The following is a 17325-nucleotide window of genomic DNA, read 5'->3' on the forward strand; positions in this document are numbered from 1 at the left end:
TTGAGTGAACATGGTCTCTACTGTGGGTAGTATTTCCCACTAACCTATGAACTGTGTCTTACTTGTCCCTGTATTTTCAGTGACTGGCATAGAGCAGGTAAGTGAACAATTAGGAAAGCTGCTTCAAAATACAAGGGAAGTTGCAAAAGGTAAAACCTTCCATTCAGTTAGCTATAGTGAGGTGGTTTAGTTACATGGAATCTATTGGCTTAAAATGAGTATCTTAAAGTATCTTCAAGTATCTTGAGTATCTTCAAGTAGCTTGATGTCTGGCATGATTTTTCTGCTGAATGTTTGCAGATGCGTTCTAACACTTTGGGGTTTGTTTGCTAGGAGGAGGCATCTCCCTATTCTTTGATCAACATCTGCTTGAATGTCCTGATAGCTAATCTGGAGAAAGTGTGTTTTGAAAGATCTGACGGAACTCTTTGTCTTCCGGAGCATTGGTGTTTCCCTCAGGAAGTAGCTGACAGATTCCTTGGGGTGATGACTTGCCAAGGTAATAAGATTCCTCCATAATGTACTTAAATTTGTTTATTGGGTTCTAGGGAGATAACTCATCCATTTATTCATTCGTTTATTGATGAGAGGAAGGGAAGGAGGGAGAAGTGGGGGTGGGGGAGAAAAACAAAAGATCACTCGTGCACATTTGATGGAATCAAATTTAGGATCTCATACTTGAAGGTCCAATACTTTATCCACTACACCATCTCCCAAGCCACCACAGTATACTTAATAGCACTTTACAATTTTTTTCTTTTTAAAAACTTGTGGTTAATAGAGATCTACCAGACTGTAAGATTACAAGTTCCATACCACAAGCAGAGTTTAGTCCCCCACCTTCCCAACACAGACCACCCTAATTCTTTCCTTCTCTTCTCTCTTCTTTCTTTGTCTTTCTTTTTTTTTAAATTTTTTAAAAATATTTTTTCCCTTTTGTTACCCTTGTTGTTTAACATTGTTGTGGTTATTGTTGTTGTTGGATAGGACAGAGAGAAATGGAGAGAGGAAGGGAAGACGGGGGGTGGGGAGAGAGACAGACACCTGCAGACCTGCTTCACTGCCTGTGAAGTGACTCCCCTGCAAGTGGGGAGTCAGGGACTCAAACCAGGATCCTTGGGCTGGTCTTTGTGCTTTGTGCCATGTGCGCTTAACCCGCTGTGCCACCGCCCGCCCGACTCCCTGTCTTTCTTAATTGAGATGAACAGTTTACAGTAAATACAGATGTTGATACATGTGTGAGATTTCTCAATTTTCTGCAAAACACTCTCACCCCTGCCTAGGTCCTTCACCATCATGCACCAGAACATGAGAGCTGCCTCCTCCCCTGCCCCCTGTCCTTTACTTTGGTGCAGTGCCCCAAACCCAGTCCCAGTTCTACTTTGTGTTTCCCCTTTCTGTTCTTGTTTATCAGTTTCTGTCCATGAGTGAGATCATCCTATATCCATCCTCTAACTGCATTATCTCACTTAACATGATTTCTTCAAGCTCTATCCAAGATGAGGAGAAGATGAATTCATCATTCTCAATAGCTGAGCAGTATTCCATTGTGTATACAGACCACAACTTACTCAGCCCCTCATCTGTTGTTGGACACCTGGGTTGCTTTGAGGTTTTGGCTATTACAAATTGTGCTGCTATGAACATAGGTGTACATGGATCTTTTTGGATGAATGTGTTTGATTCCTTAGGATGTCCATTTCTAGCCTTTTGAGTTTTCCAGACTGTTCTCTCCACAGGGGTTGGACCAGTTTACATTCCCACCAGCAGTATAGGAGGGTTCTACCCACTCCCCCCACCCCCTGCCTCCCCCACAACCTCTCCAGCACTTGTTACTGTCCTTTCTGATGTATGGCATTCTTAACAGGAGTGAAGTGGTTCTTGTTGTTGTCTTCATTTGCATTTCTCTGAAAATCTATGACTTGGAGCATTTTTCATGTCTTTTGGCCTTTTGGATCTCTTCTTTGGTGAATATTCTGTTCATATCATCTCTCAATTTTTAAATAGCGTCATTTGTTTTTGTTGGCGCTCTTGATGATTAGTATTAACCTTTTGTTGAATGTATGGCATATAAAGATCTCCTATTCTGTAAGAAATCTCTTTTTTTGGGTAGCAGGCTTTTTTTTTCTCTCCCCACCACTGTAGTTCTTGCAAAGTCTTAGAGACAATTTGTTTGTTTTTGCAAGTTCAGGTGTTTCAGGTTTAAATTTCTTTTTTTATTTTTCCCCTCCAGGGTTATTGCTGGGCTCGGTGCCTGCACCATGAATCCACCGCTCCTGGAGGCCATTTTCCCCCTTTTGTTGCCCTTGTTGTTGTAGCCTCGTTGTGGTTATTATTATTGCCATTGTTGATGTTGTTCGTTGTTGGATAAGACAGAGAGAAATGGAGAGGAGGGGAAGACAGAGGGGGAGAGAAAGATAGACACCTGCAGACCTGCTTCACCGCCTGTGAAGCGACTCCCCTGCAGGTGGGGAGCCGGGGGCTCGAACCGGGGTCCTTGCGCTTTGCGTCACATGTGCTTAACCCACTGCACCACCGCCCGACCCCCTAAATTTCACATTAGTATTCCACTTTACTATTTGAAAAAGTACTTCTCATATACAATTTCTGTTTTGTTCCCCCAAACCCTACTGGGTATATAGGAATTCCGTTTTGCGAGGAGTTTGAGTTTGAGAGTCTTTCTGGGGTCCACTGATGGAAATATTCTTGCTTCTAGGTTTGTGCCATTCTTCTTGTGGGGAGGCCTCTTCTTGGGCGCAGACTCCTGGCGTGCCCACCCTGTTGCACACCAGATGTGAGGGTCTAGGAGAATGTCACCCGAGACAGCAGGGGCTGAGTCTTAAGGGACTCACTCTGTGTCCGAGACAAGAGATGACCGGAGACCAAGCTGGTAGCAATGATCCGTTTATTGATCAAAGAGGCAAGGCTTTTAAGGGGTTGTAGAAGGAGGTTGCTTGTTTATACCATATATGGTAAAGCAGAAAAGGGGCAGAGAGAGGTAAGGGGTTGGAAAAGCTATCGAGTGAGTGATCTAAGGAATGAGTAAGCTAGGCTTTGATGTGCATGGGTATAGGGGTCCTTGCATGTCAGGAGGGTGAGGTTTGGTGATAGTCTTATTCAGAAGGGCAAGAACAAAGAAATGAGAAAAGGGGCCTCTGATAGCATCTGTGTAAGCAGGAGAGCAGTTTTGGGAATGAGGAAGTAGGGTTATGAATGGCTAGCAGACAGAGAGGTGTCCTGGGGGCGGAGAGAAGATGGTCAGGTATGATAACTTCTGGTAGCTTTTGAATAAGCAGACCACTTGGTTTAAAGTCAAGGAAGTAAGCTATTGTATTGGGAATGCAGAGTCCCTGTGAGGCAGAGTCTGACAGGTGATGCTGAACCTGAAGGCCGTTCTCTCCCATGCTCAAACTCTGGTAGAGAGAGGCTGACAGGAAGACCGTGTTCCTCGGGCACCCATCTTTCAATGGGAGGTTCCACCCAGCTCAACCATCTCCTCACAGTTTCCCTACAGGTTTGCTGTTGGCTTTTCTTTCTTTTTTGTTCTTCCAGGGTTATTGCTGAGGCTTAGTGCCTGCACTACGAATCCACTGGTTCTGGAGGCCATTTTCTTTCTTTTCTTTATTCTTGTTGTTGTGTATGTGTATGTGTGTGTTTAAACAAAAGGTTTATTAGGGCAGTACAAAAGTATGAGACATATATTTTAAGTACTGCAAAATAAGCAATTATCATCAGGGATTAAGTGTACGCTAGGTCCATAAAGTCCGTGAACAGTTAACAAAAGTTCAGTTCCATGAGATAAACAATTACCAGCCGAGGTGTTGATTGCTCATGGCTATAGGGGAGTCTTGGAGTTTACTGGCTAGCTGAGCCACACATGTTCAGGTCCCAGGAGAAGTAACCATAGAAGACACCTCGAGCACTTCTGCAAAGATGCGTCTGACCAGGAGAAGCAGCAGCCAAAGAGGGTTATTGTTGTTGTTATTGTTATTGTTGCCACTGGTGGTGGTGTTGTTGGATAGGACAGAGAGAAATTGGGAGAGGAGGGGAAATGGGGAGAGAAAGATAGACACCTGCAGACCTGCTTCACCGCTTGTGAAGGTAGGGAACTAGGGGCTCAAACTGGGATCTTTATGTCGGTTCTTGCACTTCATGCCATGTGTGCTTAACCTGCTGGGCTACTATCCACCCACCCACCCACCCACCCCTGTTGGATTTTCTACCAAAGATTTGTTAAAGACCAAGAACATCATTCTGGCATATGTGATGCCAGGGATCAAACTTAAAATTTCATGTATGCAAGTCTGGCATTCTACCTTGTTGATGTGATATGAGAGTGAAGATAGTGAACAACTAAGGCGCCATTCTCTTGTTTGTGAAATGCGCTCACTATAGTTTAGAGTCCCATTCTTTGAACTGGACCTAGGTTCAAGCTCTAATCTTTACCTGCAGGAGAAAAACTTCAAGAATGGTGAAGCAGGCTTGTGGGTGTCTCTTATTTATCTCCCTCTCCCTTCTCAATGTCCTATCATCAAATCAAAAGGGAGGAAAGCACAGCAGGTTAAGCGCAAGTTGCGCAAAGTGCAAGGGCTGGTGTAAGGATTGCGGTTCTAGCCCCCAGCTCTCCACCTGCGGGGGGGGGGGTCACTTCACAGGCAAGTGAAGCCCGTTTGCGGGTATCTGTCTTTATCTCCCCCTGTCTTCCCCTCTTCCATTTCTCTCTGTCGTATCCAACAGCAACAACAGCTATGACCACAATAACAACTACAACAAGGGCAACAAGGGGCAACAAAATGGGAGAAATGGTCTCCAGGAGCAGTGGATTCCTAGTGCTGGCACCGAGCCCCAGAGATAACACTGGAGGCAAAGAAAAAATAGGAAAGCTGTCAGGAGTGGTGGATTACTTACTCAGGCACTGAAGCCCAGTATTGTAAGTAGGGTAACTGATCATAGGGGTGCATATATCCTTTCAAACAAGTGTTGATATTTTCTTTGGATGTATGCCTAGGAGTGGGAGTGCTTAATCTAAGGTATTTCGTCTTTTCTTTTCTTTCTTTCTTTCTTTCTTTCTTTCTTTCTTTCTTTTTTTTTTTTTTTGTCTCCAGGGTTATCACGGGTGTGGTTCCTGCACCGTGAATCCATTGCTCCTAGGGGCCATTTTCCCCAATTTTTTTCATTTTGTTGCCCTTGTTTTTGTTGTTGCTGGATAGGACAGAGAAATCGAGACAGGAGGGGAAGACAGAAGGGGAGAGAAAGATAGACACCTGCAGACCTGCTTCAGCACCTGTGAAGCCACCTGCTTTACTACTTTTGAAGGCCCCCCCCCCCCAGGCGGGGGCGGGGCTCCAACTGGGAGCCTTACAAAGGTCCTTGCACTTCTGTGCCATGTGTGCTTAACCCGCTGTGCTACTGCCTGGCCCCCCAGGTATTTCCATTTCTATTTGCTTAAGGGCACTCCAGACTTTTCTATAAAAAGCACACAAATTTGCAGCCCCATCAGCAGTATATACGGAGTTCCTTTTTTCCTCCATATTCTTGCCAACATTTCTGATTCTTTATTTTTCTTTAAAGATTTATGAGAGAGAGGGGGAGGGGGGGGTCAGAAAGAGAGAATGCGAATGGGTGGGGGAATGCCAGATCATCACCGGCACACATCACGCCAAGAATAGACTCAGAATCTCATACTTTCAAGTCCAAAACTCAAGCTGCTATGTCACCTCCCAGACCATGTGGCCTGTTTTATTGGTAGGCCCTTCTCATAGCTATGAGGCAGTATCTCACTATGGTTTTAATTTGCATTTCATTTAATTTGCATTTCTCTCTTTTTTTTTGATAGGGATAGAGAGAAAATTGAGAGGCAAGGGGGGAGATAGGGAAAGAGAAAGAAGAGACAGCCTGCAGCACCACTTTATTGCTCTGGAAGCTTTCTCCCTGCAGATGGGGGTGGGGGGAACAAGGTCTTTGCACATAGTTAAATGTATTCTCAACCAGCTGTGCCACCACCCAGCCGTGAATTTGCATTTCTCTAATGATAAGTGATGTGAAAGTTTTTTCTTTTTTTTTTAATATTTATTTTCCCTTTTGTTGCCCTTGTTGTGAAACAGTTCTTTCATGTTTTGTGGACCATCTGTATGACTTCTTTAGAGAACTGTGTTCATTTTATATATTTAGTTGCCACCAGGGCTATCACTTAGTACCTACACCACTCCACTGCTCCTGGTGGGTGTTCATTCCCCTTCCTCAAGATAGGTGGGGGGCGAGGACGACACGCCACCACAGCATTGCTGCACTTGTCCTGCAGTCTCTCCCCAGGGCTTGAACCCAGGTCCTCCCTTGTGCATGGCAATGTGTGCCTCTACTGGGTGAATCACCACCTGGCCTCCCTACCCACTTATTTTATTTTTATTTTTAATATTTATTTAAGAGAGCCGGAAAGAGAACCAGGTTATCAATGTGGCACATGCAGTGTTGGGGAATTAAATAAAGGACCTCACACTCTTAAATCCAACTCTGTCTTTTTTTTTTTTCTTTCCCCCTTCAGGGTTACTGCTGGGGCATGGTGCCAGCACTAGGAATCCACTACTCTTGGTGGCTCTCCCTCCCCCATTTTGTTCGCTAGGACAGAGAAGTTGAGAGGGGAGGGGAAGATAGAGAGAAAGAGAGACACCTGCAGACCTTCATTACTCATGAAGTGTCCTTGCTGCAGGTGGGGAGTGGGGCTTTGAACCCAGGTCTCTGCACATGTGTGTACTATGTATGCTCAACCAGGTGTGCTTCCCCCCCCACCCCTTTTAACCAGACCACTGCTCAGTTCTGGCACATGGTAGTGCTGGGGATTGAATCTGGAAGATCTCTGCATAACCATTGTGCTCTTGCCCCGCCTAAATCTAACCCTGTAGCCACTTCATGGCTGTGTGCCTTGATGCAGAATCCAGCTCTGCAGTTATGGGGAAAGGGCCCACTGTCTGTGAAGTCCAAGCCATTATTTCCATGAGAGTCTGAGCGGGTTGACTCTGAGCTCCCTCCCGGAGGGGCAGTCCTGACCTCGTGAACTTATGATGGATGGGCTTTTTCAGACTGGGAACTTTCCTGCACATGATACCTCATTCCCTTTGAATAAAGGTCATGAATTACTGTGTATGGCCAACTGAAACCCACCACAAATATCCTGGCTTTGTTTGACTGCCCCCTCCCCCCCCTGCCCGGAGGTGCTTGTAATTCACCCTTAGAGAAAAAAGCCTACCTATGTATCATGAGTCATGACCAGACCCTGTATGGTAACTTCCCAGCTAAGATCCAACACACCTGACAGGTCAAGATTAAACTCTGCATTGTGTGTATGGCGTAATGATTATCTTAACCTTTCTCAAACCTTTTGGGTATATCTACTTGCTTGTATCCCTTAATAAATGAGCCGTCCATGAGGCTTCTCCCGGAGCAGGTCTGTGTTTGTTTCCTTCTCCGTGCACTCTCCCTCGTTGCCAGGGCCTCCCTAGTATCCCCAGGGGCCGCCTCAGTCTCTGCAGCCAGTGGCCAAGGAGAGGCAGAGGGCCTGAGGATAACCCGCAGGCTAGGTCCGAAGGAGAGAAATGAGACACTTAGGCAGGGAACCTTGGGACCATTCAGGGAATGGAATCCCAAGCACATTTATTGGAGCATTTTTATAGCAGTTTTTGGCCCACTTCCCCAGGAATCTGGCTCTGTCACCTAGATAACGTAATTGTTTGTCTTTTTGGTATGTGTCATTTTCTTCCTCTAATATAGTCTGGCAGATGTCACGAGCAGCTAGGGGTGGTCCCATAGCACGTAGTACATGGAGATTTTTCTCAGAGAGCTGTTTGACAGCACATGGTACCGTGGAGATTTGCCTCAGAATGCTGTTTTCAGAGGTTTTCCACCATTTCTCTCCCTAGATCAGCATGACCTGGCCATCTACCTCTGGCCTAGTTTTTAGTTGTTTGCTTATTCATTTGCTGAGTTGTATGATACCAAACCCGTGTCAGGTTTGTGATGTGCAGGTATCTGCACCGCACAGGAGGTGATGCTGGAAGCTTTACTGTGGTATTTCCCTCTCTCTGTCTCTGTATGAATGAAAAAGTGACTTTGGAACAGTGAAATCACACGTGCCTGAGGCCCTGGCTCTGCAAAAAGTATACAATTCAATTTTTGTTTAAAGATTTCTGTGACTATCATCACACTGTATCTCAGTATATTTTTTAGTTAGCTAAAATGGTATAAAGTAAAACTACAAATGTAATTTATTTCTGTATTATGGGGAGAGGTAACCTGAGTTCAAACCCAGGGCCGCTTCATACACTTCTATGCTAACTGTGCTGATTAATTCCAAATGATTATGAAAATAAAGTCCACAGAGAGGTAGGACCTGTCAAATATCCACTAACTTAGTTTAAATGAACCATTAATAGAGTTCTATGCATATCGTATATCCTGAACTTAATAGATACCTCTTCTGTTTTTTAAGGTTTGTTTTGTGAGAAAGAGAACAACCAGAGTATCTCTTGTCTCTGGCATATGCGGGCCAGAGAGTAAACCTTAGGCCTTAGGCATGCAGCTCCTGTGCTCTAAAGCTGTACTGTCTCCCTACCTCACACTTATTTATTTTGTTCTTTTTTTCCCCTCCATGTGGACAAGATTACTGTGGAATTTAAGAGTGGGTACTACAGTAAATCTGACTTAGTTACTGACTCTGCCACCCATTTTGACATTGAACTGTGAACATCTTTAAGCTCTAGTTTTGTCATATAACAAAGTTCCTTCATAGTATTACAAAGAGCATGTTAGGTAATTGGAGTGAAGAGCATGGACTAAGCACTGAATGTAGTCATTATTGTTAGTATCATCTGCCTTAGTTCATTGCCATTGTTGCCAGTTTATTAGTTAATCCAGACTGGTTCTTACTCTGTTATAGGTAAGCTGACTGATAGAACAGCAAGTATTTTCCAAGGCAACCAAATGAAACTGAAACTGGTCAATATTCAGAAAGCTAAAATCTCTACTGCTGCATTCATAAAAGCCTTCTGCCATCATAAACTCACTGAACTGGATGCCACTGAAGTGCACAATGACCTCCCGATCTCAGATATCATAAGTGGGCTGTGCAGCAATAGTTGGATCCAGCAAAACCTCCAGTGTCTCCTTTTGGATTCAGCAAGCATTCCTCAAGATTCAAGACTTCTCTTCATTGGTCAGCTCACTGGCCTTCGGGTTCTAAGTGTTTTCAATGTTCGTTTTTACAGCGAAGATTTGGCTAATGTTTCTCAGTTACCAAGACTAGAAAGCTTGGATATCTCCAATACTTTGGTCACTAACATCTCTGCTCTCCTTACCTGTAAAGATCGACTCAAATCTCTCACAATGCATTATCTGAAATGCCTGACCATGACTAAATCACAGATTCTCGAAGTAATTAGAGAACTTAAATGTCTGCTTCACCTTGATATTTCTGACCACAGGCAACTCAGATCAGAGCTTGCTTTTCATCTGCTGCAGCAGGAGGATATTCTGCCCAATATTGTGTCGTTGGATATCTCAGGGGCCAGTGCCATCACTGATGAAGCTGTAGAACTGTTTATACAGCAGCGGCCCAAGATGCAGTTTGTGGGACTGCTGGCCACAGATGCTGGTTATTCTGACTTCTTTACTACTAAGGAAGGTTTGAGGGTTGGTTATTTTCCTTTCTGTTCAGTGCAGCAGCGCTAAAACTCAGGGCTTTGTATATGTTTGCTACCACCACACAACCTTGCTGGTCCAATTTTCTATTCTTTATTTTCTTTTTGAGTGAGAGAGAGAGAGAGAGAGAGAGAGAGACAATAATACAGCACTGCTCCACCATCCATGGAGCGCCTCCATTATTGTCCACGGTGCTTTCATGTGGCACTGGGCCTTAAGCCCAGGCTGGTTTCAGGCATGGTAAGGCCTGTGTTTTAGGGGATGAGCTATCTTCTGAGAATTAAAAAGAAAAGGATCTGTTACATATTATGAAAGATTGTTCCACATGGGAGAGTCTAGAGCTTCACTCTGGTTTATGTGCCTCCTGGATTGACCTGGGAGCCTTAGGCATACAAATCCAGCGCTCTACCAGGTGAGCTATTTTCCTGACCTGATGGTTTCTAACTGAAAGAAGTGTGTTTCATTTGTTCAGAAGAGAGTAGTAAGCTTCTGTTGTATAGCAGAATTTGTACTAGGTAGTAAAAGCTATAAAGGCATGAAAAATTCTTGAGCTTGACAGTACTCATTGTGTACCTACTGTGTGGTAAGTAGTAGAAAGGCAACCTTAAACAAGATACAGCTTTAGCTTCCATGTCTCCCAGTCTAACTGAATAGTGATACGTACAGACATTTGCACATGACTTCCTGTGTATCAACTGTGTCAACATGTTGTTTTGTACTTAATCCTCCTTTTTTTATAGGTAAGGAGATCAAGCTTTGGGAGGTTAAACTACTCCCCTGTACTTGTACGAAAGTCTTTATAACACATAAAGCTTTTGTTTTTCACCTATTAACAACTAAATAAAATTATTAAAGCAATTAACCTATATGACTGATACCACTTTTTAAAAAAAATTTATTTATTTATTTAATTTTATCAGAGCACTGCTCAGCTCTGGTTTATGGTGGTATGGGGGATTGAACCTGGGACTTTGGAGTCTCAGGCATTAGAGTCTCTTTGCAAAACCATTAGATACTATCTATCCCCCCATCCCTGCCACTGCTTTTTGATGACTGGCAAAAAACAGTTTTTTAAAGAGTCCAGGAAATAGCTCACCTGATAGAGCACACACTAATTACCATGGATAAGGACCCAGGTTTTGAGCCATGAATGATAGGGTTTTGCTGTGGTATTTTTAAAAATATTTATTGCCTTTTGTAGCCCTTGTTTTATTGTTGTAGTTATTGTTGTTGTTGGATAGGACAGAGAGAAATGGAGAAAGGAGGGGAAGACAGGGGGGGGTGGTGGAGAGAAAGATAGACACCTGCAGACCTTCACAGTGGGGAGCTGGTATCCTTATGCTGGTCCTTGCGATTTGCGCCACCTGCGCTTAACCCGCTGTGCTACCGCTCGACTCCCTGATGTGGTGTTCTTGTTAGATATCGGTCTCCTTCTCTATTTGAAATTTTAAAAAAAATTGGAGCCAGTGAAATTGAAAGCATGCTTCATTGCACTGGAATGACTTTTTCAGATAGAGACGGAGTGCACCCAAGCTTCTCCCTAGTGCTGAAAGTAATCCTTTGTCATGTATCCAGGGCTTGACCTGGGTCATACGCATGATAAAGCAGTCACCAGGTGAGCTAGCTATACCGAAGTCCTACTCCATCCTTGTTGCTTTCTTATATGGTACTGGAGTTCAAACTCCTGGGATATGCACATGCCAAGCATGAGCTCTACTAGCTCTTAACACCCCTCTTTTTTTTTTTTTTAATAATTATGTAGTTTATCTTTCTTAAAAATTTATTATTGGATAAATACAGAGAAAAATTGAGAGGGGATGGTGAGATAGAGAGGGAAAGACAGGGAAACCTGCTGCCCTGCTTCACACTTGTGGAGCTTCCCCATGTAGGTGGGGACCAGGGGCTTGAACCTGGGCCCTTGTACACTATAATATATACACTTAACCAGGTGCACCACCCCTGTAATTTTTCCTGTAGTGAGAGATTAAAATTGATTTGCAGGAGCATTAGTTGCATTTGCATTTTATTTTGATTTGAAAATAGCGACTGTGGAACTAGCCAGAACATAGCTCACCCATAGAACACACAACTTAACATGGAAAAAGATGCGGGTCAGGCCCTTGGCAGCACATGGGTGGGAACACTATGCATGGCACTGATGGAGGCTCCGTGAATGGAGGACCAGTGCTGTAGTGTCACTCTTTTTCTATCACTCTTTCCCCTTTTCTGTCTCTACCTGAAATTTAAGAGGAAAAGAACAAGTCTACTAAGAGCATAGAGTTGCACATGTGCAAGGCCCAGCAGCCTCCCCCCCCCAAAAAAAAAAACAATTATATTAAAAGTTATTTTAATTATTTTGGTGTCTCTAGGAAAAGGTGGAAGCCATCAGGTAGATTATTAGTAATTGGAATTTTCAGATTTAACTGATTTAGTAAGAGAATTATTTTCTGGGACTGTACAGGAAGATCTCTTTGTGATAAGGAGCCTTTTTTCCTCCAACTTTTTAAACTTTCAGACTAGCTACATAGCTTACTTGGATAGTCCTCTGACTTTGCCATGTGCACTGTCCAGCTTCGAGCCTGACCCCACTATATCTGTATCTGAAAAAGTCAACCAGGAGTGGTGACGTCCTGGTAAGCTCAATTCTGCAGGCAGTCTAAGGTTTGCTTCCTTGTTTTGTTTCTTTCTATCCCACGTATAAATGAGATCATACGGTTTTTGTTCTCCTTCTGAGTTCTTACACTTAGTACAATTCCCTCCAGCTTCATTTTTGTTGTAACAAAGGGCAAGATTTCATCCTTTCTCATAGTTGAATATACATACAGAAATACTTCTGCAAAAGACTTTCATGCCTAAGGCTCTGAGGGCCCAGATTCAATCCCCAGCACTACCATAAACCAGAGCTGAGCAGAAAGACCCAGTAGTCTTTCTGGGTCTTTCTCTGTATCTCTTTCTCAAAATAAAATATTAAACATATATTGTAACTAGCTGTATAATACATTATTCTTAGGGGACTAGTTTCACACTGCACCCATTTGCAATGTGCCCACCCTCTCACTATATTAATAATTCTTGCAGAGTCCTAGAGACATTTTCACTGTTTTTTTCCAAGTTCGTGTTTCAGTTTTCAATATGAACAAAATGAACAAGTATGAACAAAACCATTTGGTCGTTTTCTGTCATATCCTTACTTCATCCCTAGTTCCATCCATTTTTGTTTCAAAGATTTGTTCCAAATCTTTATAATTTTTTTAAAATTTATTTATTCCCTTTTGTTGCCCTTGTTTTATTGTTCTAGGATAGGACAGAGAGGGAAAGGGAAAGATAAGACACATACAGACCTACAGACCTGCTTCACCGTCTGTGAAGAGACTCTCCTGCAGGTGGGGAGCAGGGGGCTTGGACCGGGATCTTTATGCCGGTCCTTGGGCCACACTGTAGATACGGGCCAACCATCATCTTTACAACTATCTGCCAAAGGACACTATCTTTAATTGCAGAATAATATTCCATGACTTTATCCAGTCATCTGATCATGGACATTTAGATTGCTTCCACTCCTTGGTGACATTCAATTTAGGAACATTTGACCTCTACTGACCCATCACTAAAAATGAGAGGCTGGGGTAGAATTCATTCACTTCTTAGACTTACAATGAATGAAAGAAATTTTATAATAAAAGCACTTAGAACATTTTATTGTTTCAAGCACTGCGGATGATGAGTGAAACATATTGCTAACATGTTTGTTTTACAGGTTGCTGGCGAAGCCAATATGAGTCAGATTTCAGAAGCACTGAGCCAATATAGGAATAGGTTATGTTTTATGAAGGAAGCCCTCTACAGGCTTTTTACAGCAACATTTTCAGTGCAAGTAACTATGCCTGCCATTTTAAAGGTAACTATATCCCAGAAAAATAGTTATGACTTCTTACTTGGTTCAATTACAGTTGTTCACCAAGCATGTTGACTGTAGCTTTTTTTTTGTCATCATCTATCCTTGCTCTTTTTTCCCTTCTCTCAATTCTCTATTTTTTGTATTTATTTTCCCTTTTGTTGCCCTTGCTGTTTTATTGTTGTAGTTGTTATTGTTGTTATTGATGTCATCATTGTTGGATAGGACAGAGAGAAATGGAGAGAGGAGGGGAAGACGGGGAGAGAAAAATAGACACCTGCAGACCTGCTTCACTGCCTGTGAAGCAACTCCCCTGCAGGTGGGGAGCCGGGGCTTGAACCAGGATCCTTAGGCCGGTCCTTGCACTTCCTGCCACATACACTTAACCCGCTGCGCTACCGCCCGACTCCCTCAATTTCTAAACAAGAGTTCACTGGGAATGGTGGAGTCATAAGGCATGGAGCTCCAGTGTCTGATAGAGAAGGGGTAATGATGTTAAGTTTCAGATTTAGGTGGTGACACGCCTGGAAGGGGTCCACATAATACCTTGGACAAAGATACAGGCTCAAGCCCCTGTCCCGACCTGTGGAGTTGGGTGTAGGATAGAGGGGAAGCTTTACCATTGGTGAAGCCATGCTACAGATGTGTCTTTGTCTTCCCCTAGTCCTTCTCAAAATGGGGGGGGGGGGGGAGACTGCCAGGAGCAGTGTATTCATCATGCAGACACTGAGCCCCAGCGATAATCCTGGTGGCAATTAAAAATAATTTTAAAAATGTTAGTTTAACTGCAAGTTTTCTTGTTTTGAGCAAATGAATCTACTTGGGACCAATCTTAAGTCATCTATACTTTTGCCCCAGAAGAGATAATTGGATAATTGCACTATTTGGCCTGTAATACGACTTAGTTGAGAAACAGGAATTTACTATATCCTCTTTTATTTTTTAACCAGAGCACTGCTTAGCTCTGGCTTATGGTGGTGCATGGAGATTGAACCTAGGACTTGAGAAAGGAATTGACTTGCCAGTCATGGTAATGGCTACATTTGGGTAGGAAGGTATCGCTGATCACCTTAGGAAGTAAATGAATAGCCATAAATTGATTGCTTTCTCTGATACTTTTTTGTCAGTCTACACAAAAATCTGACAGTATAGAGAATATTAATGTTATATGCTATTAAAAATCAATCTGTCTTCAGCTTGTGGCTGTAGGAATGAGGAATCATCCATTTGATTTGTCAGTGCAATTCACAGCCAGTGCTTGCGTTCTCAATCTAACACGCCAGGGACTGGCCAGGGGGATGCCTGTCCGTCTGTTGTCAGAAGTCACCTGTCTACTTTTCAAGGCTCTGAAAACTTTCCCCCATTACCAGCAGGTAATTTGAGCTGAGTATTTGATTGTATTTTTAACAAAATTGACAGCACCAAGTATTGTCAAGGGTATTGAGTAGCTGAGTCTCATAAACTGATGCTAAGAATGGAAAATCTCTGCTGGGAAGTGGCTCAGTGGGTAGATTGATCACATTGTTTGCATTTGTGAGACCCTGGGCACTGTACATGTCTTTCCAAATCATGAAAAAAAGAGAATGGAAAAGGATACACCCACCAGTCAATATAGCCTTTTTCTTTCAAAGTCTTTGGTAACTACTCTATGATCATTACACTCTTAGTTACCAAAGAGACATGCAAGCATAGTCATAAAACGTTCATATGCATGAACACTCATATTCATACTCCTTTTTTTTTTCTTTGCCACCACGGTTATAGCTGAAGCTTGGTGCTGGCATTACAAATCTACCACTCCTGGTGGTCATTTTTTCCTTCTTTCCATTCTCATTTTCCCCTTTTATTAGATAAGATAGAGAAAAATTGAGAGGGGAGGGGAGATAGAGAGGGAGAGAGAAAGATAGACACCTGCAGACCTACTTCACCGCTAAAGTGTATTTTAAAACATTTCTTTGTAAAAATTCAGAAAGGGCTGGGGAACTTGTAAGTATGTATATGTATGCCATACATATGTGAAATTTTGGGTTCGATCCTTGGTATTCAATTCTTGGTACCACATAAGAAAAAGACAAGGAAAAGACATTAGAACATCTTAAATGGCAGAGCTGTGCTGTAATGTCTCTGGCAAAAAAAAAGTTGGAGAATCCTCAGTTTAGTAGTAACTCCTGCATGAGAGTCATCAGTGGTGACTGAGTAACATTTGCCCCTATAAAAGGTTAGAAATTATCCATAGTCCCTAGCACCGCACTCTGGTTTCACTTGGCCCTCTTCACTTGCTTAACCTGCTGCCTGGTTCCTGTTACTTTCAGGCTTGCTTTGCTCCTGTCTTATACATGGATTCGTTATACTGGCCTACTCCTGGCATTTCAAAGTGAAGTTACATTTTTCTAGTTCTTTCTGCTTTATCTTTTCTTAGAAACTATGTTTCTTTCCTATCTTTAAAAGCCCAGTTCAGGCCTGGGCAATGGTGCACCCGGTTAAGCATGCTAACACCATGCACAAGGATCCAGGTTTGAGCCCCATCCCCACTTGCAGGAGGAACACTTCATGAGTGGTGAAGCAGGTCTGCAGGTGTCTGTATTTCTCCCCCCTCTTTATCTCTCCTACCCTCTCAATTTCTCTGTCCTGTCAAATAAAAATAGAAAGGAAAAAATAAAAAAATGACCACAAGGACTGGTGAATTAATAGTGCAGGCACTGACTCCCCCCACCCCCCAGCAATAACCCTGATGCAAAAAAAAAAAAAAAATCCAGTTCAACCTTTAACAATCTTAGGAAGAAAGTCGAAGCTCTAGTAGACTTAGTTATGGGATCTGGTAAGGGCATAGATAGTTTCAGGTAGTTGATTTGAAGAGATAGGCATGTCACTTTCCACATAAGCCTTCTAAGATTCAAGATCCGGTGGTTGGGGGGGGGGGGTCTACCAGGAAAGCAAATTTATTCTTTTTGACAAGGTGTGACAGCTTATTAAATGAAGTAAAATTAAATGAAGAACTTGATTAGCTGTCTCAATGGTGGAGTGTATCCTTTGCATGCATGAGGCCCTGGGTTTGATCCTGGCAAACATGAAAACAAGAAAGGCAGAAGCATGAATGGGGAGCAGTGCTCTAGTCTCTCAGCCTCTCTCACACAACTTATAAAGTGTGTCAATGAAGATGGCTGGTAGGGTGCCTGCCTTGCCTTGCATATGGCCCAGGCTGAAGCACTAGCACCACAGAGGAAATGCCATCGTGCCAGGAAACTGGTACCTTGATGTCTCTCTCATTCTTTATCTGAATGAAGAAGTCAGATGAAGGTAAAATCATGTATGCTAAGCCGCCAAAGGGGGGAAGAGGGGCAGATGTAGTGTGAGTGCAATCAATAAAGCTTATTGGTAGCACCTTTTGAATAGGTAGAACCTTTATTTAGAAAGACATTTTTGCTTAAAAATTTATTTTTCTTTCTTAAAAGTTACAGAAGAATTGTCTTCTCTCCTTAACCAATTCCAGGATTCTTGTGGATGTTCCATTTGACAGGTAAGTGTAAAAATTTGATTACATAATTTTAGGGTCTTGACTGTTACTTTGAGCATTGACTTTTTGTTACTAGTTTAACAAAGACACAATTAAGACTGGTAGAAATGTTTGGGGATAAACCTCTTCCAAAGTATGATTCTAGTTCAAGGCAGATGGATGGTAAGAACATGAGTTGCAGAGAGCCAGTTTTGAACTTTAGTTCTAGTCTTTTCCAGGTATAGCT

The 17325-nt window shown here is 42.8% G+C and overlaps 2 protein-coding genes across 6 annotated transcripts in view; both read left to right on the top strand.

The window, feature by feature from the left end:
- Positions 1-17325, top strand: part of SCP2 (sterol carrier protein 2) — a 342267-nt gene that overhangs the window by 179101 nt on the left and 145841 nt on the right. The window lies entirely within an intron of this gene.
- Positions 1-17325, top strand: part of ZYG11A (zyg-11 family member A, cell cycle regulator) — a 45678-nt gene that overhangs the window by 6784 nt on the left and 21569 nt on the right. For 4 of the 5 annotated variants that reach the window (XM_007534467.3, XM_060206193.1, XM_060206194.1 and 1 more), the window contains exons 2-6: positions 334-499; positions 8930-9681; positions 13448-13588; positions 14782-14958; positions 17038-17102. In XM_007534467.3, the coding sequence (XP_007534529.2) occupies positions 334-499; positions 8930-9681; positions 13448-13588; positions 14782-14958; positions 17038-17102 (1301 nt within the window). Of the gene's footprint in view, positions 1-333; positions 500-8929; positions 9682-9717; positions 10103-13447; positions 13589-14781; positions 14959-17037; positions 17103-17325 lie in introns of those variants that run through there. The other variant, XM_060206196.1, reaches the window with a different exon arrangement.

This window comes from Erinaceus europaeus, chromosome 13 (genome assembly GCF_950295315.1).
Source record: "Erinaceus europaeus chromosome 13, mEriEur2.1, whole genome shotgun sequence".
Lineage (NCBI taxonomy): Eukaryota > Metazoa > Chordata > Mammalia > Eulipotyphla > Erinaceidae > Erinaceus > Erinaceus europaeus.